At 39.0% G+C, this 25668-nt stretch overlaps 1 protein-coding gene across 4 annotated transcripts; it reads right to left on the reverse strand.

Annotated features, from left to right (window-relative positions):
• Window positions 1-83: 83 nt before the first annotated feature.
• On the reverse strand, window positions 84-25569 carry LOC148372516 (myelin-associated glycoprotein-like). Of its 4 annotated transcripts, XM_088327107.1 has the most exons (13): window positions 25503-25569; window positions 11127-11223; window positions 10358-10457; window positions 10131-10194; window positions 9296-9664; window positions 8922-9218; window positions 7931-8188; window positions 7585-7845; window positions 6127-6435; window positions 5535-5634; window positions 3900-3993; window positions 3638-3691; window positions 84-2208 (listed from the first exon to the last, which is right to left on the reverse strand). In XM_088327107.1, exons 4-13 carry the CDS (start codon window positions 10174-10176, stop codon window positions 2038-2040), a joined length of 1959 nt encoding a protein of 652 aa, XP_088183233.1. In that variant the 5' UTR covers window positions 10177-10194; window positions 10358-10457; window positions 11127-11223; window positions 25503-25569; the 3' UTR covers window positions 84-2037. The 4 variants fall into 4 exon arrangements, with proteins under 4 accessions (XP_088183233.1, XP_088183235.1, XP_088183234.1 ...); XM_088327109.1 differs by lacking the exon at window positions 3638-3691 and having other exon boundaries at window positions 3865-3993; XM_088327108.1 differs by lacking the exon at window positions 3638-3691 and having other exon boundaries at window positions 25503-25568.
• Between the last annotated feature and the right edge of the window lie 99 nt (window positions 25570-25668).

A 25668-nucleotide genomic window follows, 5' to 3' on the forward strand; every position in this document is an offset into this window, starting at 1 on the left:
GTTTGGCATGTTTTAATTGACCATCGTGAGGCAAGCAACCGAAAAATTAATTATATTGTGTTTAAATGCAAGAAGACGACCGATTGACTGCTGGGGTACCCCTTTAATTTGTAAACAGGTCATAAATACACAACATGTAGTACTTTGTTTCAAATTAACGGAAGCGAGGTCAATAACTGCAATGTTTGGTGCAATACTTATACTGACATCCCACATCTTATCAAAATGCATACGCATTAATCTGTTATTGACACATGGTTATCAAATTAGGCTATTAGCTTAGCATTTATATATATTTTTTATCACTGTATTTCAAATATCTCTGACTATACAAACACAAACATCAGATGCAACATTGTGAGAATATCCACACAAACACCACCCCCATAATTGTTCTCAAAAAGCTATCAACCTTTCATCAGAATTTGTGTACACAAACAGGCTCACATACACACACATTGTCAATACGGGATAACACTCTAAAAGTGTGTTTTGTTGCGCATTTTTGTTTTTAATCAGCTGTAGAGCCGTGCGTTAGAGACAGTTCAGTGAAATTCTAAAGGAACGACTCGCCTTTAAATCTCACAGATATTGTTACATGTTTGTAGAGGCTCTTAAAGGAGACGGCGACCATTTTGTTTACTGTACACGTTAAATACAATAGAAATACTGATGTGAGGTTACATCTTCATTAACTTGATCCAGAAAAAAAAAACAATCGGGGTGTTCCGATATGATCAAAAAAAAAAAAAAAAAAATTGTCGAATTTCATCTAAAAATCTCAGATATTGGCATTAACCTGCAAAAAATATTTAGTAGCTTGATGCAATGGCACTTGATAAACTAAAATATATTGTAGAGCAGAAAGACTACAATTCTGGACGACAATGTTAACTCGAATCAACCAGAGTAAAGATTATCATTCAGACTTAACGTTGTGCAGAATTTCGGTTTAAGGAAAACAATTAGACAAATAATGTATAATTTACCTTGATATATCAGAAAATATGGCTGCATTTTTGGTATCATATCGGATGTGGAAAAACATCAATATTGAAACACCCCCAAGTAAATAACAGCGCTAAAGAACGCTGCATAGGTCATAAAAATTGGTGGTTTCCTTTTTTTCCAAGGAGAAACAGCCACAGAATGACCATTTTTGTCTTGTGACATAAAGAATGACCAAAAAAAAAAGAATAATACAGTGTACCCTTCCACTCATGCCTTGACTGGCAGCAGACACAGTGACATTGACGCAAATAAAATGTGTAGAACAACAATGGGATGGACGAAGGGTGTAACGGTAAGGTTAAGAAAACAAATATAATTCATTTTTGTTCTGGTGATGCAAGTCAATTTTTTATAGAAATTGGGCATCAGTAGGGGCATCTGGGCGGCGCAGTGGTTAGCGCGTGTGCGGCACAGTTGTGAGGTCATGAGATCAAACCTCCTGTGTGGATTTTGCATGTTCTCCCGTGCTTGCATGGGTTTCCTCCGGGCGCTCCGGTTTCCTCCCACATTCTAAAAACATGCATGTCAGATTAATTGGCCGCTCCAAATTGTCCCTAGGTGTGAATGAGCGAGCAAATTGTCTGTCCCTGTGTGCCCTGCAACTGGCTGGCAACCAGTTCAGGGTGGCCCCTGCCCACTGCCCGAAGATAGCTGGGATGGGCTAAAGCACCCCCGCGACCCTACCGAGGATAAGTGGTGCAGATAATGGATGGATGGATTGATGGATGGGCATCACTATCCTATAATGTCACATTCATTCAGGTCAATATTTGTCTGAAAAACCATCACCACACCGAGGACTCCATGTATACATTTTCACACACCGTTACACCCCTTCAACATTGGTTTAAAAAAAAAAGTAAAGGTAAATGCTAATAAATTCTTCCATTTAGTCATGTTTTGTGAAGAAATAATGATCAATTACGCATTTGACCAAATGAAAATCCAAGTTGTCGTGGGGACGAGGGGAGGGAGATGTTTGCAACTGCGTCTCGCCTGGCCGAGGCATCAGGGAAGGATCGCGATTCATTTAGATTTGATTTCCGCGTAACTGCAGTCGTCGTCGTCGTCGTCGTCGTTGTCTCCCCTATTAGGGGCCCCGCACCTGGGGCCCCCCAACTCCGAAGCGGCGTAGTTCAGCTGTCGCCTCTCCATGCCTGCCAAAGGGCCCGCAGATTGGTCATCCCCGTCTTCTCCCTTTGGAATAAAAAATATATTTTGTTAGATTTATTTGGATTGTATTCAACTTTTTAATAAATTGTAAAATGAAAACTTCAAATTTTTGACATTTGTTTATTCTAAATTGAGCATTTGTGTATTTACAGTTCATTCTAGTAGACAAATACCATGAGAGCAATATTGAAATATTCCATATCATGTAAATAAAACATGACTAACTCCCAAAACTAAAGATAGAATAGTAATTAATTAATATTCAAAACAATAATTTTACAATACAGTATTATTTTAAAAAGGTGTATCTCCATTAAATGTCATTGAGCAAAACTGAAAATATATACCATGCGACTTATTTGGGGATTTTTTTTTTTCATTGTACTATTATTATAACTTGTGCCTGTCTCAAAGCACGACATTGTAAATATTTTTGCCTATTTATCCTTAAAATATTTTCTCTTTTTTCTCTTTAAAGTTGTTACATTTTTACCCTGAATGGCCATGTCTAATCTTGTTACATACAAAGATTTACAACGTTGGTATCGACAACAAAGAAAACAATTTAATTCAATTTTTTGTACTTTTTTCACTGTAAATGTTCCATTCATGCCAATAAATAAGATGAATATCAGCAGCCATATTACTATTGACAAGTACTTAAAAAATACTGAATCATATTACGGTATTATTTTAAAAAGGTGTATGTCCATTTTTGGGCTTTTTTTTTGCTTGTGCAATTTTATTTTATTCTATTTTTTTTCTACAAAATCAGTGGCAATATTGTTATTCGCAGTTACTAAATAAAAAAATAAAAATACATACTAATGTTTCCATTACAAACACCTATAAAACGATCAATCGCTTATTGTAAAGAATTAAAAAATGGAATATACCATTTTAAAGATAAAAACTAGGGGAAAAGTAATGTTTTCAATTACTGTATTAATTTTAATGCAAACTTTTCTCAATGGGTTTATCCTGCATAAGCTCAATTTTATTACTGCAAGAAGGATTTCAAGGAATACTAATTTGTGCTCATATGTAAAACTACCAAATTACTTGATGTCTCAAATTTAGTAGCCTCCAATTAGAATCTTGCATACAATTTTTATGCACACATTTTTAGATGGCTTTAATCTGCATTTGCAAATTTTTATTAGTGTAACTGGCATAATAAGAAAAAAATATACCATTTTGTGCCTTTTGGGAAAATACCAATGACAAATGTCTCCAACCAAGTAATCCCAGAATAAAATCTTACACATAAATCAATTCATGTAAAGTTAGTGGTTATTGGTGGGACAAGGAGATTTAGATTTAGTTGCTAAATGTGGAGGTTAGCAATGAAGCTTGCATGCAGACGACACTTTGGCATAACAAACGCGCATACAGAATACAGAAGTGGATATGCCATGGTATGCAGATCGCCGAGACTATATTGGAACCTTACCGTGCTCTCCTCTAGAATGGAGTTAAACTTTGAACCCAACAGCTCGGTCTTAAGCTGCGCAGGAGTTAAGGGAGAGAAGAAACAGACACAAGAAGGGGGGAAAACGCAGAGAAGCGATGAAAGCAAGAGTAAAACAGTGCGCTCCCAAAAAGGTTCATGGTTGGGGTGAGGTCTTGTCACGTGGGAAGGGTCGAGACGGCAACGACTAGTTTGACTTGACATCTTACTTCGCGTCATTGTGAGGGTCATTGGCATGTCTCACCACTTTCTTCCTCAGATTTTGTTTGTCCTTCTTGACTTCGTAGTACAAAGCGGGGTTCTCGAGGACCACGTCCTGCCTAGGGAAGCCATTCTCTCTGGGAAGGATAGGGGATTGGGGAGGCGGAGTCAGATGATCAGACTCGGACCTCGACGCTAAAAACGCAAGGCGACACGCAAAGCCTCGGCATCCATTTCGAAAAGTGTCGTCGGGTTACGCACCTGTTACATGGTTATGCCAGGGTTAGTCCAAAAGGGGAGCTTAAGCTGTGAGTTGTAAGCTTTTAATTTGAGGCCGGGTCAGAAAGCAAATTAGTGTATTAGGAGAGGGTACTGTACATAAGCTGTGTGAGAACATGGAATTTGGCCAGAAGTATAGCATATAAAGAAGGGGTGTAACGGTGTACCAAAATCATAGTACGTACCTTAGTGTTAAGAGTAATTTTCAGTTCCTTTCTGCATGGAACCGCAAAAGTTGAATTGAGGCAACCAGAGTTGTGTCTGCTTAAGATGCTCCAATTTATATAATTCCAAATTAGTTCTTAGCTGATTTTGTACATGTTCAAGTCAGGTGTGGTGATGGGTGGGCCATCCTCTTGATCATTTGCCTGGTTAATTTCCAAACTAATGTTCCTTTAGAGCAGTGATTTTCAACCACTGTGCTGCGACACACTAGTGTGCCGTGAGAGATTGTCAGGTGTGCCGTGAGAAATTATCCAATGTAACTTTTAAAATTTTATAAAACATTTATGAATTGTTTTCTGCAAATATTATGTCATTGTCAAGCGTCTGTGCGGTAAAAACAGGGGGTACTATAAATTATATTGTAATTAAACATACTATTCAGTGTCATTTTATAACATTTTTGGTTAGTGGTGTGCCGCAAAAATTTTCCAATGTAAAAAACATGCCCTGGCTCAAAAAAGGTTGAAAAACACTGCTTTAGAGCAGGGGTCGCCAACCTTTTTGAAGCTGAGATCTACTTTTTTGCTACTAATTAGCGCGAGGGGCTACCAGTTTAATATACAGTGGTACCACTATACACGAGGATTTCAATATGCAAGTTTTTCTAAAAAGAAAAACCTTGCTTCGTATGTGATGAAAATCCAGGTCACGAGGCATTCTCGGAGGCTACCACTGGAGACTGCTCCCCAATTGTGACTGCTCACCGCCAGCATCAGCTCATTCCATTATGCACAGGCAAACTACCACTACGTATTTTATTTCATTAATATCATCTTTTTTATCTTATCAATTGTATTTTTTATGTGTAATTACTATTTGAATGTGTTTTAGTGATAAGGAAGATGTTAAATTTAGTAGAAAATCATGATCACGGGTGAGCTATTTTCAGAACTGGTCTGCAGACTTCTGTTCTTAAAGAGGTTCCTGGTGCCATCTGCTTAAGAAGGTTTTCCATCTTTCAAAGGATAGGAACAGATTTTGGTATGATCACACCACAATTACACCCTTAAGCATGTAGTTAGTTGACCATATATAGTTTAAGCCCGTAATCATCCGTGGATTTAATATGTTGCAGAGTTTAAGAATGGATGACGAGGCTTAAGTGTTTCCTTGGACTTCATTGGGGGCTGCTGCAGCCTTATTTCTATTAATGTTTACCCTTCTTCTTACTCACTTTTTGTTATTGTGACCCACGTATCTTACTGCCGCGATGATGAAGGCAATCACCGCCACTCCGCCAATTGTACCCACGATGACGGCCATGAGGTATTTCTCTGAAAATCAAGGCAGGTATTACAGTGAGGGCAACATGTAATTAATCTTGGTTTTGTATTTAGGTAGAATTTTCAGGTACTCGACTATGTCAACTTTTTATTGAATCTAGTATTGTAACCCTAAGTCATGAGAATGAAACACACAAAAAATTTTGGTGCGCTTGGCATGGAAAATTCTGATTTAGTCCAACTGAAACGGGCAGGTATTATAGGTACCGTATCAAGGTCTATTATTTATTAAACGTACTGTGCGGAATTGGAACTTTCTCATTCGTTCCAGCCATCCACTTTCACCATTTTAATGCTACAGTAACAAAAATCCGTGGGGATGAGCATGAAATCTCTCGCCACCCCCTGTGCCACCCTCGTCCCCCCATTCCTTCAAATCACCTTGCTAAAAGATGCACACCTCAAACGATTTACCCCACCTTAAAATTTTAGCAACAGCAACAGAAAGCGATCATAATAGATGAGTAGAGCTCTGCTACTCACTTTCTTGTTGCAGCTCCAGGAGGACACTTTCCCTCCCGTACATGTTAGAAATGCTGCAGTGGACGTTAACAGCGGGGCCACCATTGCTTGCCCGTTCGCCCTTTTCCCGCAGTTTGATCATGCCTGTTGACGTCTGGCCATCCGTGTGCGTGTAGAAATTGTAGCGGCCCTCGGTTTCGTTGATAGTTATGTTCAAGTCGGGTAGATAGAACTCAATGGTGGGCTCAGGGTTCCCTGAAGCCATGCACACACACTGGACACCTTCCCTCACCACTGTGCATTTGGACTCGTCCAGCAAGATAGGAGCATCTAGCAGGAGAAATACAGAAATGAGCTGTTTCAAGGAACTTGTATACAGATGTTTGAAGTGCGATAGAGAGTTGTACAAAACTTAATTGGATCAATGTACAGTGATTTAATATCTTCTACGGCTGCAACTAACGACTATTTTAATAGTCAAATAGTCACCTCCTTTTGAACTGATTAGTTGAATAAATGGATAATTTTTTTTCTTAAATTCAGCATGAAGTTAAGTTAACTTTGGGGTAAATTGATCAAAGTACCCTATCTGAAACCAATTACAAACAGTGCTCTGTCAGTAGAGACATAAATCAAAAAGCCTCTGACAATTTCCCCAGGAACAGGCAAATAAATGATGAATTATAATCAAGTGAACATTTCTCCAATATTATGTGCATTTTATGAAGTACTTTCAGTGGTCAACTGCAAAGTATGTAACAAAACAAAGTAATGATTTTTAATAGTTTAAAATCAGACAGTTTCAAAACTGACGTTTTTCATTTTTAACGTTTTAACAACTGATGTTGGTTCTTCGGATTTCAGGCCTTTCATTAAAATTACATTTGTCGGGAAAGGCTGGCATATATAGTGAAAATTACATTTATAAAATTTATATTTTATGTCATCAAAACTGTATTTACTTGAACGTTATTTTAATCTTACTGAGGCGACTCAGACTCTATTTGGTACAACAATCCGACATGATCTTTAAATGGTTTGGCCTCACCGGGCTACTACAATGATACACAATGACTGCTTTTCAAACTTTGCGAGCACTCTTTTCATTGGCCGTATTCAGGCAAAATATTCCCAATCTTCAGAAGTTTTGGTATGCGTATTTGATGTTGCTCATGTGCGATTCTTAGCGGAGATTATATTTGATTAATGATGCCTCACTGTATTGAGAAAAAATGTCTGGCGACAATTTATCGTATCGTCAACAATAACATTGCTGCCCTACTCAGATCGCCAAACCAATTTGAACTTTTCCAGAAAAAAGGAAGGCGGGAGATCTATTGAGGTAAATCTGAGTGGTAAGCAGACTTGTTCCACATCCGCTAGCTAGTCTTTCCTTACAGAGGCCAGAGACAAAAACCAACAACTTCAGTTCTTGGGTTAACCCAGGAAAGTAAAGAAATAGAGTATTGCCCTACTCACACTCTACAGTGATGTTCAGGGAGCTGCTAGCGCGGCCATATTCGTTCTCGGCCAAACAGCGGTACTGGCCATCACCCTGCGGTCTAATGCCCTCAATCTCCAGGATGGACAATTCGTCAGCCGTAATGGTGCCGACTAGCTCGCCGTCCTTTAACCAAGTGAGTGTGGGTGGCGGGCTGCCTTGAGTGCTGCAATGCAGCGTCAGCGAGGCGCCCTCCAGCACGGTCAAGGAGTCATTGACCATAGGTTCACGGGGAGGATCTACAATGAAAATAAATTCATTCATAAAATGTCAAAAAAAACTCTATATCAGACACAGGATGTGTATAGACGTAATAAAACGTACACTTGACAGCCAAATAGAGCGATGTATTCATAGCGCCGTATCCGTTGTCACCAATGCAGGTGTAGACACCCTCTTCTGCTGGCGTCACGCCATCCAAGATGAGCGACAGGTTGGATGCAGTGTCCCACAGCAATTCCAGATCTCCAAACCTCCAAGAAATTCTTGGAGGGGGGTTACTGTCCACCTCACAGTGCAGAGTCACAGAGCTTCCTTCCATCACCTCCGATGAGACGTTCACCCACACAGACCGGGGAGCGTCTGTTTAGATAGAGATGATGTTTACTTTTTCTGTAAATTGATATACTCACACATTTTCTAGTGTTCTTTAAACACATTTATGTTTTTTCAAAGACACAGTGTTTGATTCATTTAAGATTTTTCATTTAAAACAAATTTCTATGCTAGAATTCACTTTTAAAAGCCTAAATGTACGTCAAAATAGGTTGTACTGTATAAAATATATTAACCGCACCATAGGTAGAAAAAGTACACTTACTGTACATATATGACAATTTTTGCGGCTACTGCAACTATGTGGCTTAATTATTGAAAGAAGACATTTTGGTGAAAAACTAGACTTAGCTAGTTTACGGCTAAGAGGATGAAGCTACTTTTTAGCTTGAAACAGCTTTGCTTAACTGAAGTGAAATTCGTACCCGGACAGGACAAGAAACTCCACCATGGGGTGTTTTTGTCAATCATGTGGATAGAATGCTCAAACTAACAAAGATAAATTAGCAAAATTGATGGTTGACAAAGTATTTTTTCCAAGAATGCTTTGAAAACCATTATTGCCATTAAAAATCTAAAATGTAATAAATGTAATGAGTTAAATTCCATCCTATAATCAACTAATCATTTTTTCTTGACCTATTGACAATTTACAAATCTACAATTTTACTTTTTTTAATCACATTTCCTACAATTGAGATCCTCTCAAATAGTAAGAGAGTGAATTTACAATGGCCAGATTTGACAATTGTACACCTACATTTGATGTCCAAAGAGACAAGCCTTTCATAGACCAGCGTGGTGTTGGGGTAGAACACCCGGCAGCCCAGCAGCTGTCCATTGTGCACTGGCCTGGGGGTGAACACTAGGGTGCTGGACTGCACGGCGGTGTTGCCCTCCTCTACAAAATCCACGCTGAACTCAGGGTCGGGAAGATAGTCTGTGTACATCCACTGAATCTCAGGGTTCATATCGGGGCAGTTGTCAGGGGCATAGCAAGTCAATGTCAAGCTTTCGTCGCTCACAATTTCTTCAGGGACATCAATGTTGGGTTGATCTAAAGGCAGAAACACGTTACAAAGATGTAGTTCAATGTAAATTATTCCATTCATTTCTCAGTAGACGTCTTTTTACCCAATACTTTAAGATCCGCGTAGTCAGGAAAGGTATACACGTTGGCTCCGCCAAGATCAGCGCGAAAATAATATCGTCCAGAGTGTTCTGGCCCAACACTGTTTATGAGCAGCGTGCAGTTCCTCTGCTGCAGATCGCCCAACATCTTGGTGAGACCCTTGTAACTCTCGTGCACTACGTCCGTTCGAGTCTTGATCACCACAGGTGGAAAGAGTTGCGGGTAGGGCTGACCGTAGTACCAGATTCCGTGGATGCCGCGATACGGCCGAACCCCTGATGGGTACGTAAAGGTGCACGGGATGACCACGCAAGTGTTGGTCATGGCTGAGATATCACGTGGAATCCAAACGTTCCACTGGGAGCTGACATCTAAAACCAGATATAAAAAAAGAAAGATACGACTTGAAATAGTGTAAAAGTAGTGGTGGGCAGAGTTGCAAAATATACCGTATTAAATATATAACATATCAAAATAGTAACAATTTTAGACAGTACGGGTAACATGCGATTTATAACCGGGATCAGTTCTGACCAACCGGTTGTAAACAATGACACCATCTGTTACGGAGTGTAGCACATTGCTGGGTTGTCGGATCGTCTAGATGGTTTTACTGGTTGCCAGTAAGCTACGGACTGCAGTTCTATACATAGGATTAAAAAAAATGGGGACCTGATGTAAAAAATGTGCATCTGGTAACTGTAGTCATAGGTATGGGTGAAAGTAATTAGAACAGGTAGTAATTCTGATGTACTCTAAATATACATTATTGTTGGAGGATAAGTTTTATATACCATGGTCCAAAAACATTTTGGGGGGATTGGTGACATTTCTTACCATTGATGATTAGTAATAGTGGCACAAGCAGCTTCAAACACGGCATGGTGTCCACTCCACAACTCTGGAACACACAAACACCCTGTGAGTTTCAACACATGTGTCATCACCATCAGAAGGAATACATCACAAATGTCAATGGCATGAGTCACTTCTTCCTACATGCTCTCCATTTTCTAAATCTTTAGGATTTTATAGGAAGGATATCTTGCTGTTGCTTCGAATACCTCAAAACTGTGATGATTCAAATCAAACAGATGTTTCACAGGAAACGTGCTTCAGAGGTGGGTGATTTCTTGCACCCCGATGACTTCACAAAGTTCTTTTCTACAAAATAGAAATTTTTAAGACAAATGGCAACGTTTACACATAGCATGAGATCACAGTAAGCGGCGATTGACTTAGTTTGTGATGCCCAAATAAAACTAGCGTCATTGAAGACAATCATCATCATGGTGTAAGCCTGGCCAATGAAAGCCTCTCACTGTTGTCACATCACGTCAGCTTTGTTTGTATTACTGATATCGTCTGTGCTAAATGGACAGCGGATCGCTGACGCACTACAACAATGGTTTTACGTTGCAGGGGAAAATAGTCCCGTATTGTAAAGTGAGTTGGAAGGAAGGAGGATTCATGCGTCACTCGGTGGCAGCCGGCGTGTACAGATGGCAAGCCCAACAGTGAATTTTGCAACGTCGGACTGTGTGCTGATCGCCTTAAACATATTAGCTGCTACTAAAAACAAAACGGTTTTAGACTGTTCCATGTCGCCCGCCTACACATGTCCCATACAGGAAATAAGTTCATCATTTCAAATATTATGTTGGCTATCATTTATTCCATATGAGATTTTCAAGCTCCACCTACTGCACTGGGACAAAGGCATAGAGCCGGACGAGTGAGTCTGAATGACCCCCCACCCCTAGCCTTCACAATGGCCTCATTGATAGACAGACAAACGAGAGCATACGCTTCACGCTCGTACAAACCACTTGCCTCATACCAGCCTCAGCGCCAGGCTCCTTCTCCCTCTTTTACCGGCCTCTTGATTGGTTTTCTCGTCTAGGCCAGACAACTCAGAGGTGTTAGAATTCTGGAGGGGAAAAGGACAGTAAGAGACATTTTAGGAATCAGAATCTACAGATTTTGACTGGTCCTTCTACTATATAGTCAACCACCAGTACATACTTGATGGCACGCTGATGACTCAGTTGATGTCCTGTCCAAGCTACATATGAAGCGTGGGCGGAATGCAGAGCGTGTTTGGGTGGAATGCCTACTTTATATTTTAAATTGTGTACTCCTTAAGATTCAAGCTCTAGCCAGGTCAAGAAATCTTCATCTCACAGCTGAAACAGCACCCTTAGCCTTTAGAGTTTAAACAAAAACTAGTATTCATTAACTCTTTGACGTTCAATTATATTGAAGAATGTTTGTGGGAGGGACCGAGTGAAGGTTCCGCCTAGTATCCATGTACATGAAACAAAAGATACTTGTCTTGAGTAGATAGACACATCCATCAATTTTACAAACCTCTTATTCAAATTGAGGTGGGATAGCCCATAAGTTTTCTTAAAGATCAAAGCATGATTATTGTTACTTGAAGTGGAGAATGGGGTTTGGAAATTTTGAACTTTCCAAGACGTGAATGTGGAGCATCAGGCCTATTATTTCTTCGGCATGCTGCGTCCCGCCTACTCTACATGCATGTTAGCATAAGGCGCGGTGACATGTGGGTTGCCCTGCGATGTGACCTTCCTCATAATTTTTCTCATTTTATGTTCACCATTGTTCAGACTGCTCAATATAATAAAGCCATGTGCCAAGCGGTAAATAAGCATTACTGTAATAATCGACATTCGACAAGGCTTTAAAAAAGGTGGGTAACCATTAGCGATAATTAGCTGTACAGCACACGATCTGTGGCTCTGAGTATTGTTAAGAAGTAGCTGGGCGGACTAAGCCGGTCTAGATCGTGATAATATTTGTAACATTTGATTACACTGCAATTATAATGTTTCATTTTCTTAAGTATTTATGCACCAGTGTCATGCTACCAACGTAGCAGGCTAGTCTAACATCCGTTCGTTTACTGTGCTATTGGTATCTTTGCATCCCTAGCGCTTTTATTTTAGTTTATTAAACTTATTTTGAAAGTAAATAAGCTGCCAAATAATTGAAAATTTGTTTCAGAATGGATAAAGAGCGCCATCTTTAGGTTGAAAGTGGTTCTTAGACAATTTATCATTTATCACAAGAAAAACTCAAACAACAAAGAAGCAATCACTAATTCATGGTTCACGGATCCCTCAAACACCTGGATTGTAGGGGCACCACTTCCTTTTGAGTGTCTTGGGCAGTCCAGCCTGGCGGGCACCAATCCCTATAGAACTGTTTAATATATGTGTCACAATGAACTAATTAAGTGATTAAAATGTAAATAGGGATTGATTGTTGCAAGTTCATAAAGCCATTGATTGATTCTTCTAGATCAGGGGTGTCAAATTCATTTCAGCAGAAAGAACATTCTCACGGAGACCGAACTAGTTAATTAATGGCATGAAAAGTGTGCCTCAGCTGGAGAGGAGCAGGGGGTTTTTTGATACGCTCACAATTAAATTATGATTTTAGGGATATAAAATATGAGTATAAAATGATTATTGAGGTTTTTTTCCCCTCGTTATTCTTTTCTTTCACAAGGCTTTAATCTCTTAAAGTATTGATTAACCGTGCATTTGTATTTAAAAAATCCTTTTCACTACAATGTATTAACTGTGGAACGTGAGAAAAATATCATACAAACACCAATTTAAAAAAGTGATAACAATGGTTTAAATGCCCTTCTACTTTTTATTTTTATTTATTTGCGAAAATGTTTACCCTAATATTGAAACTTTGCCATTAAATGTCAAATCATAGAAAAGAGCTAAAGCTTCTTTGAAACTTCTGCAAAGACACCCCCAAGTATTTTTGTATTGCCCTAAACATTGTGACTTTTATTTTATTTTGACATCAGCATAGGTTTCTTCAATATTTTCTGCCTAAATTATGGTGGTCATTAAATACAGGTACAGTGGGTGCTTTGTGAGTGGCACCTGGCTTTGGCTACATCTAGTTGGCATATTTAAAACTGCAGGTTGTTGTTTGTCTCATTTTTCTCTTGTACTTCTCTCAGCATTGTCTCAAGGGCCACTTAAAATGATGTGACGGTCCACATTTGATCCAATGGCATTAAGTTTGACACAATGGCTGTAACAGACACTCTGTTTAAAGACATACTGAAGATGTATTGAATTGGTCTTTGTATTTAAATCAAGAGCACAATTTATAGAAGTAAAAATGAACATTGCTCGATCTTCTCTTTTGTAGCTTTCATTACCAAATGTGTCTTTCGTTATTTGCTATGTACTGGCGTAGTAAACTAAGAAAGTTCCTTAGTATTTGGTAGCGCTGTAAAAGTAATATACAAAGGTAGTTATCAGTTTTATTTATCACTTTGAAGAACTCAGATCATTTTATTATTGAAAGGTAAGGAGGTATTTTTGTTGCACATTTCGTCACTTTGATGAGTTATCATCAAAGAAAAAGCATCAGAAAATCAATCTACGGAGGGCATAAAAAATATATGTACTCATAGCTAAGGTCCCCCTGAACATTTTGAGTAGTTGGGAGATAAAATACAAATCTGGAATATCACATTTGGAACACTGCAGAGGTGCTGACATACCATGGTCAAATGCCTCGAGTGTAGATAAAGTTATTTCTAACCCCGATAAACCCAGTCCTTGCGCTATTACTTGAATGTGGATATTTTCCGGGGTCTATGTACAAACTTTGTTTTAAAAAAATACAGACCACTCCAACATAAGGAATTGTTCTAGTGCCAAGAAGAATATTTTCATTGTAACTACCTCCTGCCAGCACACTTGAAAAGGGCTTTGCGGAGGGTGCGATAGAATGAAGACTTTGTAGGCGCAAAACACTGGTCTGCCATTGTGTACTACGGGATAACCAGAGGAATTTTTGATTTTTTATATCAACAGGCCAGGGCACAGCGTGCGCTTTTTGCCGGAACGTGACGCAAGCTAAAAGCCCAATCTGCCTAGAAAAAAACCCAACCAAAAGCAGCAGATGGTCTTTAAGCACGGCGAGTCTCCCACACACACACATCAACTGCGTGGCGCCAGTCTCCAATCACCTAAGGTTCAACTGTGAATAATACTAACCAGTACAGATAAAATAAAGTGAGTACTGGTAATATTTATTTACCGTTGTCATATTTGATACACATACCTGTCAACCTCAGCCAATTGCTCCCCTTATTAATAACTGCAAATTCCTGTATTAAGCAACAAAAAGCCTTACAAATGCAACTATTTACTCACAGAAAGACAAACTATGTAGAATAGAAACAAAGATCATTTGTGTAGACAAGTAAACAACACAATTATTTTGGCATGTTTCTTGGTTCTTAACTAAATGCAACAAAACTAATACAGCAGAAATAATCCTACAGAAATACCACAAGGATACTACAGAAATACTCCAAAACTACAATTACAGTCATACTACAAAAACGCTACTGCACACAACACAAATAATAATATAAAATCCTATTACAGGAATAGTACAAACATATGACACAAGTCTTTCTACATAAATACCAATACTCCAAAAATACAACTGCAGTAATACTGCAAAAAAAATTCTACAGGAAAAATACAAGAATCCTACAGAAATACTATAAAAACCCTGCTGCAGAAATACTGAAAAATACAACCAGAGTAATAAAGCCAAAAATGCGACAGAAATGCCACAAAAATCCTACTACAGAAATAGTACAAAAATACTTCAGATTTCCTGCTACAGAAAAATGCCAAAAATGCAACTACGGTAATACTCCAAAATACTTCAGAAATACTACAAAAATACTTCAGCAGAAATACTACAATAATACGATAACATCTACATTTTCAATGATTGCAATTCTCCTTATTAGGCGATAATAAACCTTAAACACTACGTGGCACCTATTTACTCACAGCAAGACAAACTATGTAATATAAGAAAAAATGTGTAAACATGTTCAACTAGTTCAGCATCTCTCTTCATTCATTCCCCACTTGCAGTAAATTTTGTGTCACTTATTATACGTAGCAGTGCAGGAATTGGCAGACTTCATCTTCATTAGCATTTACGATGATGTTGACGTTTGCTATGACAGAGACGATCCGGATGATAGCAAAAGAGCAAGACGATATCAGTCTGTTTTTAAAAAAAATCCCGTAAAACAATTGTAACACGGCATACAAAATTCTAAATGTTTAAAATACATATAAAATATTGGGAAAATGTATAAGTTGATAGGTATGAATACAGGTTTCTACTGCATCATATTGTTAGTTTTCACTTGTAATTGGACATCAATAGTGATTTCAGCTGCACTGTTTTATTAATACAAGTTAGCCTAGCTGAGATTCCAAGTAAGCATTAGCTTGGACATGTGGGACCATACTGTGACTAGGAATAGGCAGTCAAACTGAATAGAGTTTTTGAATTGAATCGTCTTTATAATTATAGATAACAAAGTAGTCAAGTCATGTTTATTTGTACCACCCTTAATCACAAAGAGTCTCAAAGGGCTGCACAGACCACAGATTATTGCAAACAACAGACTATTAGTGAACATTGTTTGCTTCAAGGTAAGACATAGGACTCCAAGATAAACAAAAAAATAAAGACTTAAGAGGATAAAAATATGTCAGGACAAATAGACAAAAGTATTTTCAAGGCCGTGCTTTGAGATTAGCCTAACATGACCACATGAACATAACTAAGGAACAATCAACACAAAACTAATCATTGCTCTATATTTTTCTATTTTTTTATAGAATTCTTTTTGTAATTTGCTATAAAGTGGCAGAGTAACCTATGGAGGATTTATAGTATTTGGTAGCAATTGGTGACGGTATTGATGAATATGCAAGAGTACAGTAACAATAACCAGGAAAAAGAGTCAGAAATCCCCAATTCTGACATGGTAAGATATTGAGAAGTTTAACCTGACAACAAGAATTTAGGAAATCGTACTCTCATTAAAATGTTAATCAGTTAAATAGCTATTTTGATTACGTTTCCTGTTATTTATAAAAAAAAAAAAAATGTTTTCAGAGCATTTTTAACTGAAGCTCAAATTATTGCTATTCTTTCTTATTACATAAAATGAGGTCAATTTTAACATAGGTTAATAGAATTAGCATTGAGGTGCATTTGGTTATAAATATTTTAAGATGTTTTGTTCGAGTATTGGATGAAATACCTATGAGTAAATATTCTTTATCCTCTGCAAAAAAAGAATACTTACCCTATTACTGTACTATACTGTTGCAAGGATAGCAAAGGATTTTTCAGGGTAGAAAATGTCAGGAATTATTTTAAAGTGGTGTGTTCATCCTAAAAAGTGAACATAGAGAGCATCTGAGCAGCTTTTGGCAGCAGAGCACATAACCGGGATATAGCTGCCAGTGGACAGATGGCAATCCGCGGGTTTCGTGGCCGTTTGGGAGCCTTGCTTTCCGCTCAGAACCAAAGGAGGGCACTGAACGGTACCCTCTTCCTGCACATACGGGTAAATACAAACAGTATTGACGCCAAGCAAGCGGACGTCCCTTGAACAAATATAACTGACTGACTTCAAAACGGCCAAAATATTAATTAAAAAGGATATATTGTGCTTGGCTAGAATGAATAGATAGAGGAGCAAGCTCAGGTGCAGTGTTAAATTAACTTGTTAGCATTAGCTAGCGAACCATGAATTGATATCAAGGAATTGGAAAGTACAGAGGTATCTGTTTATACAAGCACCCCCAGACACCTGAAATTCGATATGCGAGTGTTTTTTGGAACAAAAATCTTGCTCTATGTACGGGGATAAATCCAGGCTACTAGCGGTCCCAGACGCCAACACTAAAGACCCGCAGAGTTTGCGCATGTGCTTCTCACCATCAGACGTCTCATCTTGCCCATTTGTTTAGATAATACAGCAAGTATTTATTTTATTGCACCTCCTTTTTGTGGCTTTTTGTGACCAAAGCCATCAGTTCTGGAAAGGGAAATGGTAAGGTGTTTTTGTGAAGGAAAATGTCAATTGAAAAGGAGCAGGAAATAATAGTGTTTGTGTGAGTGACCTAGCTAAGCAGTACGATCAGTCAACAACTCATCTCATCTCATTAGCTTCACCGCTTTTCCTCAGTAGGGTCGCAGGGGTGCTGGAGCCTTTCCCAGCAATCATCGGGCAGTGGGCAGTGGACACCCTGAACTGGTTGCCAGCCAATCACAGGGCACACGGGGACAGACAACTCACTCGCTCAGTCACACCTAGGGACAATTTGGACCGGCCAATTCACCTGAAATGCATGTCTTTGGAATGTGGGAGGAAACCGGAGTGCCCGGAGGAAACCCACGCAAGCACGGGGAGAACATACAAACTCCGCACAGTAAGGCCGGGAGCTGGATTTGAACCCACGCAGGAGGTTCCCACGACCTCAGAACTGTGCCGCACACGCGCTAACCACTGCGCCGCCGTGCTGCCCCTCACTCAACAACTCCTTTTTGCAAAATATTGAAACAGAAAGATGTTATCAAGGCTATAAAACCCGCATGTGTGACTATTTCAAAATTGCGAACCACTAATCAAGACGAGATGGAGAGACTTTTAATATTGTGGATACAAAGAGCTAGCGAGAGATACCGGCACGAAGAGCAGGAGTCGCTGTCTATCTACAGGGACTGGAAAATTGAGGTATCGTCGGGTACAATCGGAATAGATTTCAATGCCCGCCATGGATAGTTTGAGAAATTCAAGAAGACGGCTGGCTCTGTCACTGTGGTTTGGCATGAAGCAGCAGCGAGTGCAGGGTTAACATTCCGCAGAAGAGTTTTTGCACCGCTTCACTTTATTGAAATAAAAGATAATAAAAATAGTATGCTGTAAACAATGTTTGCGTATGCATTTTTTTAAAGTAACAGCAACTTTAATTTTGATTGGACAGTAAGTGGTTGCGTATCATCAAGTCTTGTAGCAGCTGTCCATGGAATGGGGTCCATAGCCTAGTTTTAATCGAGGTGTAGCATAACTACAGGTGCACCATTGCCATGATCCCTCAGCCAGCCAATTTCGATTTCAGTCTTTTCAAGCATTTATGTCAAACGATCAAACGATGATCAACTGAAAACAATCAACATTAGAACAAAGTAATGTGGTTCGAAAAAATGTGTTTGTTTGTTGGGTTTTGCATCGTCTGTGGTGGAAAATCCATATGACTACCTTGTCTGTGCAAAAAAATCCAACTTTGGTCCTGGTTGATATCTGTATAAACACACCATGTTCACAGCAGAGGCCTGCCACACCATTACCACCACATAGGGGGGCCTCTAAAACTGGAAAATAGACAACCTTTAACTTAATACATAACGCTACTGACGCTTAAAATGTAAATGTTATTCGAATGTGCTAACAGAAATCTTTGGTGTATGGCTCTTTCGGTCTATCATGCTACGTCATTTTCCTTGCACCCCTGTCCCCTTACAGCACCCCTGTCACGTTAGCAAGTGACACCACTCCATGGTAAGTGCTCATAATAAACTTGCATTTTGTTTCATTTTTATCATTTACTGGATTTTGTAACTGTAATTTTATATGAGCAGCACGGCGGCGCAGTAGTTAGCGCGTGTGCGGCACAGTTCTTAGGTCTTGGGAACCTCCTGTGTGGGTTCAAATCCAGCTACCGTACTTACTGTGCGGAGTTTGTATGTTCTCCCCGTGCTTGCGTGGGTTTCCTCCGGGCACTCCGGTTACCTCCCACATTCCAAAGACATGCATTTCAGGTGGATTGGCCGGTCCAAATTGTCCCTAGGTGTGAATGAGCAAGTGAGTTGTCTGTCGCCGTGTGCCCTGCGATTGGCTGGCAACCAGTTCAGGGTGTCCCCTGCCCACTGCCCGATGATTGCTGGGATGGGCTCCAGCACCCCCGCGACCCTACTGAGGATAAGCGGTGCAGCTGATGAGATGAGATAAGATGAATTTTATGTGTTAAATTGCTATTTTAATCTGTATTTAGTGATCAGGGAGATGTGTTATATAGCTATTTAGGGTTCTTCAGGATTCTTTTGAGAGGTCAGGAATGGGCCAATTAGTTCTTCATTATTTAATATCGGAAGAATTTGTTCAATACACGAGCAATTGAAGCTACGAGAACGATTTGGGGACCAATTAAGCTTGTATAATAGATACGACTGTAGTATATACAGGGTTAGGCAGTAATGGAATTCAGTACACGTAACGGCGTTACATAATAAGGATACCAAAAAAATGTAATTTTATGCCATTACTAAAAAAAGACAATTAAATTACAGGTAGAGTTATCTAAAATAATTTCACTTAAAACTGTATTTCATATACAAAATGCATTGATAGACGAATTGTGTCATAAATTCAATCACTGCCACGAGAGAGACGGAAAAAGATCAAGTTTACACACAACGTTGCGCTGATTGTACACACAGCAACCTTATCCACCACTGTTTGTTGAGTGTTGCAGGTAAAAGCACTTTTCTTTTTGTCTGTTTTTTATCACTCCTTCAATTTAGCACTCATTTTGTTAAATTAGTGCAAGCAGTTTCATGAGGCTGCTAACGCGTGTGTATTGGGCACTGGGCAGCGGAGTTGCTCGATTATGATGCGTTCAGGGTCATTTTGTAAATTTGATTGATAATATTCTTATGGTATTTTGCAGTTAATTGTTGTTCAAAATCCACTATTTGGTCACTGTATTGCATACCTGTCAACCTGTACGCTTTTGCCGTACAAAGTACGTATATTATGCATTTTAAGACGTGAATAACGAAAAAAATCTGTACAGAAAAACGCAAATTCATCAACTATGGGTATGACTATCACGAAACGGCAAATCAATCAAGTTAAATGAGTTTGCCGCGGTAGCCTCTATCTCGGCGAGCGGTTTGATGCTACTGTGCGCATGCGTCTGCCGCCTGGGGATTGCCCATCATGCATCATTCTGATCACACGTGAACAAAGCGAAAGCAGAGCTGTAGGCCTACATTACAACATAGTTTTGAATTTTCTTTGGATACAATCATCAAGTCGCAATGGCCGAACCTGAATTAAAACGCCGTAAGTTAAATGGAAGAGGCAAGCTCCAAAAAGAGTGGGAGCAAATGTCAGAACGATACGAGGGATTGATACAAGCTTCGAAGAAAGGTGTGGAATATCCGTATTGTGTTGCTTGCAAAGAAGACGTGAAAGTAGCTGCCTCCGGTTTCTATGATTTAAAGACGCAGTGGCATAAAATAGAGAACACTGTAGTAATTAAGCAACACTTGTAATTTCATCATTTATTAAGAATATGTACAGAATGATATAACGAAACACATGTACAATATAACATGTTAAACTACATAAATAAACACGTTTGATTATTATATTTATATTATATTGTTATATTTATTTTGTCTTTGGAATTTTTGGTATGGTTTGATTAAAAAGTAATAGAAAGTAATCCACTTACATTACTCCAATATTAGCGTATCCAGATTACGTTCCTGATGACATTTTTTAACAGGTAATTAATAACTGTTTCGGATTACACTTTTAAAGTAACCCTCCCAACATTGAGTATATATCGTGTCGTGAATGTTTTGAATAGCAAGCTCAGCTGCAGCGATAAACTAACTTGTTAGCATTAGCTATCACGCTATTAATTGATATAAAAGAATACATAAGTAGTAATCAGAATCTTCTCATTTGCACAGCAGTAGTTGTCACACGCTAGTTAAAGCACGACAGATCACCAAACATGCTGCTACACAGACCGAAAGCTGGGTGATACCTGCACAGGCGGGCTACTTTGCCCGTCACCCTGGCACGCAAAGAAGCCAGTCACCAATCTCTGTACCAAGCCCGAGGCGGCCCGCCATGCCACCCCCAAACACAAAGACCCCCTCCTTCTCTCCGACTGTGACAATCACTCCTTCAGTAGCATCATTGTTCACTCCAAGCCACTGACATGGACCACAAAGGGATCCACTGTTCCTTTCCCTTTGCACATAATGCTACGCTACGTCGCATCGTTTTCGTAATACCTCCACTAAGGCACGTCATTGTTTTGGTGCATGATTGATTTCTTGAAGAGATCTACTGGAAGACAGCATGTCTTGCAATGAATAATATTGGAGTGCTAACGCTGCACTTTAATAACCCCTCCAACACAGTCTTTGTTTAAGCCTGGGATGTCAAACTCAGTTTGGATCTAGACTTTCTGTTCTCAGGAGAGCCGGATCAGTTAAAGCTTTATCTTTCAGTACGATGCTTTATCGTTCAGCCTACAATAGTAGCTTACTCTATATATTATAGGCACGGGTGACAAGGGATTTTTTAAAGCACAACACATTTTTTCACAATGGTAAGGTTCACACGGGCGCTTGAAATCATTGAAAATGCTTTAATTTCAATGTTGTGTTTTCAAAAATTGAGAAGTGCTTGAGTTTTTGGTGAAGTGCTTGTAAATGCTTGAAATTGATGCCATGTTTCAAAAGTCTGCTTAAAAACTTCTCTCTGGTGGCTTCGCTTTTCTATTGCATTTCTTCTTCCCTCTGTATTGACAAAAGCTGGTATTAGTTTGTATGGCATTGTCTTATAAAGCTTCATCGCCCCCTAAGGGTCACGCCCAAGAGGAAAGGGGCTTGCTACACCTAAACAGAGCACTATGAAATGTGTATTCGTGCAAGGATTACGTATAAATTAGGGACATTTATTATGGGCCAATGCAAAAAATGAATGTATTGTTTCCCAGTGGTAAATCGTAATGGGAAGAACTACCTGCAACTGAAAATATGAGCTACATAGTACTCAAATTTTACCCAACACCTACTGAGTATCGAGAGGAAATTTGTCTCAAATTATTTACACACCAATTGTTTAGACCCACAAATATATTTAATATATTTGCAATTGACTAAAGATTCTAAAAATCATACGTCTTAATAAATGCTCACACTAATTGAAAATACCATATCTTAATCGCAGATATATTTGTGGACTTGCAAAATACACGATTTACACCGGATTTCGTCTTTTGATGGTACTGGAGAAATTGGCTATAAAGGTGCTTGATTTTGGCCATGAAAAACGAACCCTTAAAAATGGGGGGTAATGATTTTCATGTTTGGCATTAAATGTGTTACCTGGTTTATTTTAACAGTTAATTGAATGCAGTTGTACACCTGAACCAACTCATCACACTATCCAAACTCAAGTGGCAGCTGTGACACAAATATTATTTTTGCCCTAATTGTCATACTGGTTTGAAGTACATAAAAAGCAAATGGCCAATATGAGCAATATGATTAGACTACATCATATGAAACTTTAGGGTCTGTCCATCTCTTCCCCAAAACGGGGTAGCAACCACCTTAGTCTGCGGCCGTGTACCCCCCTTGATGCCATCGCGGTCAGGCCGCCCTAGGAACCTAAACCAAGTCCAAGTACATGTCCAGTTGAATTAAGTCATCCAAGACATATTCATCCACAAAAGAACGAATATCTTCCTCGACTCTTAAATTTAACAAGAGTCCTCATTCGCTAAGCTAACAACTAGCTTAGCTAATATGAGCACCTATTTTTATGGGGCTTCTCCTTTAGTATATTATATATTATGTTTTACTTTATGATAAAAACTATTTCAATAGTGCTACTTTGTACAAGATCAAAGTGTGCTAAACTCCCTATAGCAGCCTTTGTTCTTTCTGGAACTCAATCCTGCCTGTCACGGCACAACACCGTAAAATGGACGCTGAGAACGCCAAGAAAGCAGATCCTTTTTTGTCTTTTTAACGCTCATCTCTTGACCACCATTAGCAGTTAACTGCGTCACACTTTGGGCCCAAAAGAGGAAAAGATAGGTAAACCCTTCAGAATACACGAAAAAAAAATGACTTCATATCGTGCACGTTCCACAGTAAGGAAGTTAGATTGAATAGGTATTGCTATTTCTATGTAGGTTTCCATTTTAAATGGTGCATTTAACATACAACTGAAGTAAGATTGTCATTGAGCAGTGAGGTTTATTGGACTGAACTGAACATCAAGAAAGGACCCATTGTGCCTCTAGACACTGGACGGAACCAGAGTTCTTGCATGGATAGGCGCCAGTTGACATGAAAAACATGTTGCAGTAGAACAAGAATGTCTGATTAAAAAACAAATCTCTCTCAAGTGTGGAAGAATGAATGTTTTCTGCACAAGTATGAGTGGGGTGTGTTGTTTGAAGTGTCTTTATGAATGGAGAATATTTTCTGTATTAACCATTCGGCCCCCGGTGCTGTGGAATGCTCTTCCCCCTGAGATTTGATCTGCAACCTCAGCAAAAATGTTTAAATCTAAGCATAAAACACACTTCTATTCTATAGCATATGACTAACCAATATTTTATGTTTACAGTATCTGTGTACTATTTGCTCTCATGTAGGTTTTAGATCAGGGGATGGTGTCATAATAGTCTGTAGTTTGCAAGAGTCTTTGATCTGTGCAGCCCTTTGAGACTCTTTGTGATTAAGGGCGTCACAAATAAACATGACTTTGTGTTAACAATGCCCATCTGAGTTCAAAAGCCTTTATCATTTTATTTCCACTTCGCCTATCTGCTTTTAGCTTACTCTTTTTAATGCTGTTCGGGACAAGCAACACATTCGGTAGAAAGAAAGGGGGGCGGGGGTTGTAGAGTGACTTTATGGCCGCAGTTGATTGTTAGTTTAGCATGAAAATGGTAAAAGTAAGAATGGAACTGTTTCAAATACAACAAGCCAACCCTAATCCCCAAAAGATAAAAGATGAGTTTATTCAAGCTTGACAAAGAAATGCACGTACTTGCACAGGCATCATGAATGAGCTGAGGCTCCGATAAAGACTAAAACCCAGGAAATGACGGCAGAGAGTAAGTTTCAAATTCTAGACAGGATCTTTAACTAACGCCTACATTTAAAAAAATATTTATTAAAATAATCTGTTTAAATTATCGATACAATTCTGGTATTTCACTTGTATGAAATGTTGCTTTTTCCATCTTCGCAACATTGCTATAATTAGCCCTATGCTGTCTCAGTCGGATGCGGGGATCATAATTCACGCGTTTCTTACCTCCCATCTTGATTACTGTAATGCACTACTCTCCGGTCTCCCGAAGTCCAAAATCAAGAGCCTTCAGCTGGTACAAAATGCTGCAGCGAGGCTTTTAACTAAGACAAGAACGTTTGATTACATTACCCCCATTTTGGCTAACCTGCATTGGCTCCCTGTTAGCTAAGGATGTGATTTCAAGGTTCTGTTGGTAATACAAAAAATCATGCAAGGACTTGCTCCCTCATATCTTTCACATTTAATTCCCCCCTATGTTCTGGTCTGGAGCCTTCGCTCTGAAAATGCTGGTCTACTAGTGATCCCAAGAGCCAAGAAAAGATCCGCAGGTTCGAGAGCGGTCTCCATTGGGCCCCCGGTGCTGTGGAATGCTCTTCCCCCTGAGATTCAATCTGCAACCTCAGTGGAAATGTTTAAATCTAAGCTTAAAGCACACTTTTTTTATAGCATATGAATAACTTTATTTTATGTTGACAATATCTGTGTATTATTTGCTCTCATGTAGGTTTGGGGATGGTGTCAATAGTCTTTGGTCTGTGCAGCCCTTTGAGACTCTTTGTGATTAAGGGCTACACAAAGTAAACATGACTTGACTTTAGGAATATAGCATTAAATGGCAGCTGTCCTTGTCGATTTGTGTATCACCATAAAGCTAATATATCAAAGAAGTTGGGTTGATTAATAAAGAAAGGAACAAAAAGTCACCATAAAGCCTGTATATCAAAGAAGTTGGGTTGATTTCCGTGATTAAAAAAGGAACAAAAAGTCAAGTACCGTACATTAGATGACTTTTAGAAAAGGAAACAAAATCATTTATTTTTTTTACTGAATCCAGTTGTTCAGCAACATATATAAACTCACATGTTGTCACATCAGTTCAATACACCTACTTAAATGACCTCTATTTATGCAACATTACATTCTACAGCTCTTTTCATTCCCAGTAGGACATCTACTTAAAACACAACTCCTCCTCACTGTCCAAAAATGTAACTTATGATCCCTCAATGATGTAAAAATAACTTGATTCTAACATCTAAAAACTGTCATGAGTTATTAACTTTACAGCACCAAGTAATTGAAGTCTAAAAACATACCGAAACTAAAAGTCACAAAGGGAATATCTCAGATAACTGGACGAATTTGAATAAATGAGTCCTTACCTCGTGAGCCAGAAGGGATGGATTGATGGATGTGAGGCAGAGTCGTCCTCTTCATGTCTCACTCGCTTTCTCTCCCTGTGATGTCATTGGGTCCGCCCCTTTAAAATCACCCAACCAGAATTTTAAAAATTAAAATGTTATCTTTTTACGATAATACTTTTCTCAT

Source organism: Urocampus carinirostris, chromosome 2 (assembly GCF_059441175.1).
Source record: "Urocampus carinirostris isolate Australia breed hairy pipefish chromosome 2, RoL_Ucar_1.0, whole genome shotgun sequence".
Lineage (NCBI taxonomy): Eukaryota > Metazoa > Chordata > Actinopteri > Syngnathiformes > Syngnathidae > Urocampus > Urocampus carinirostris.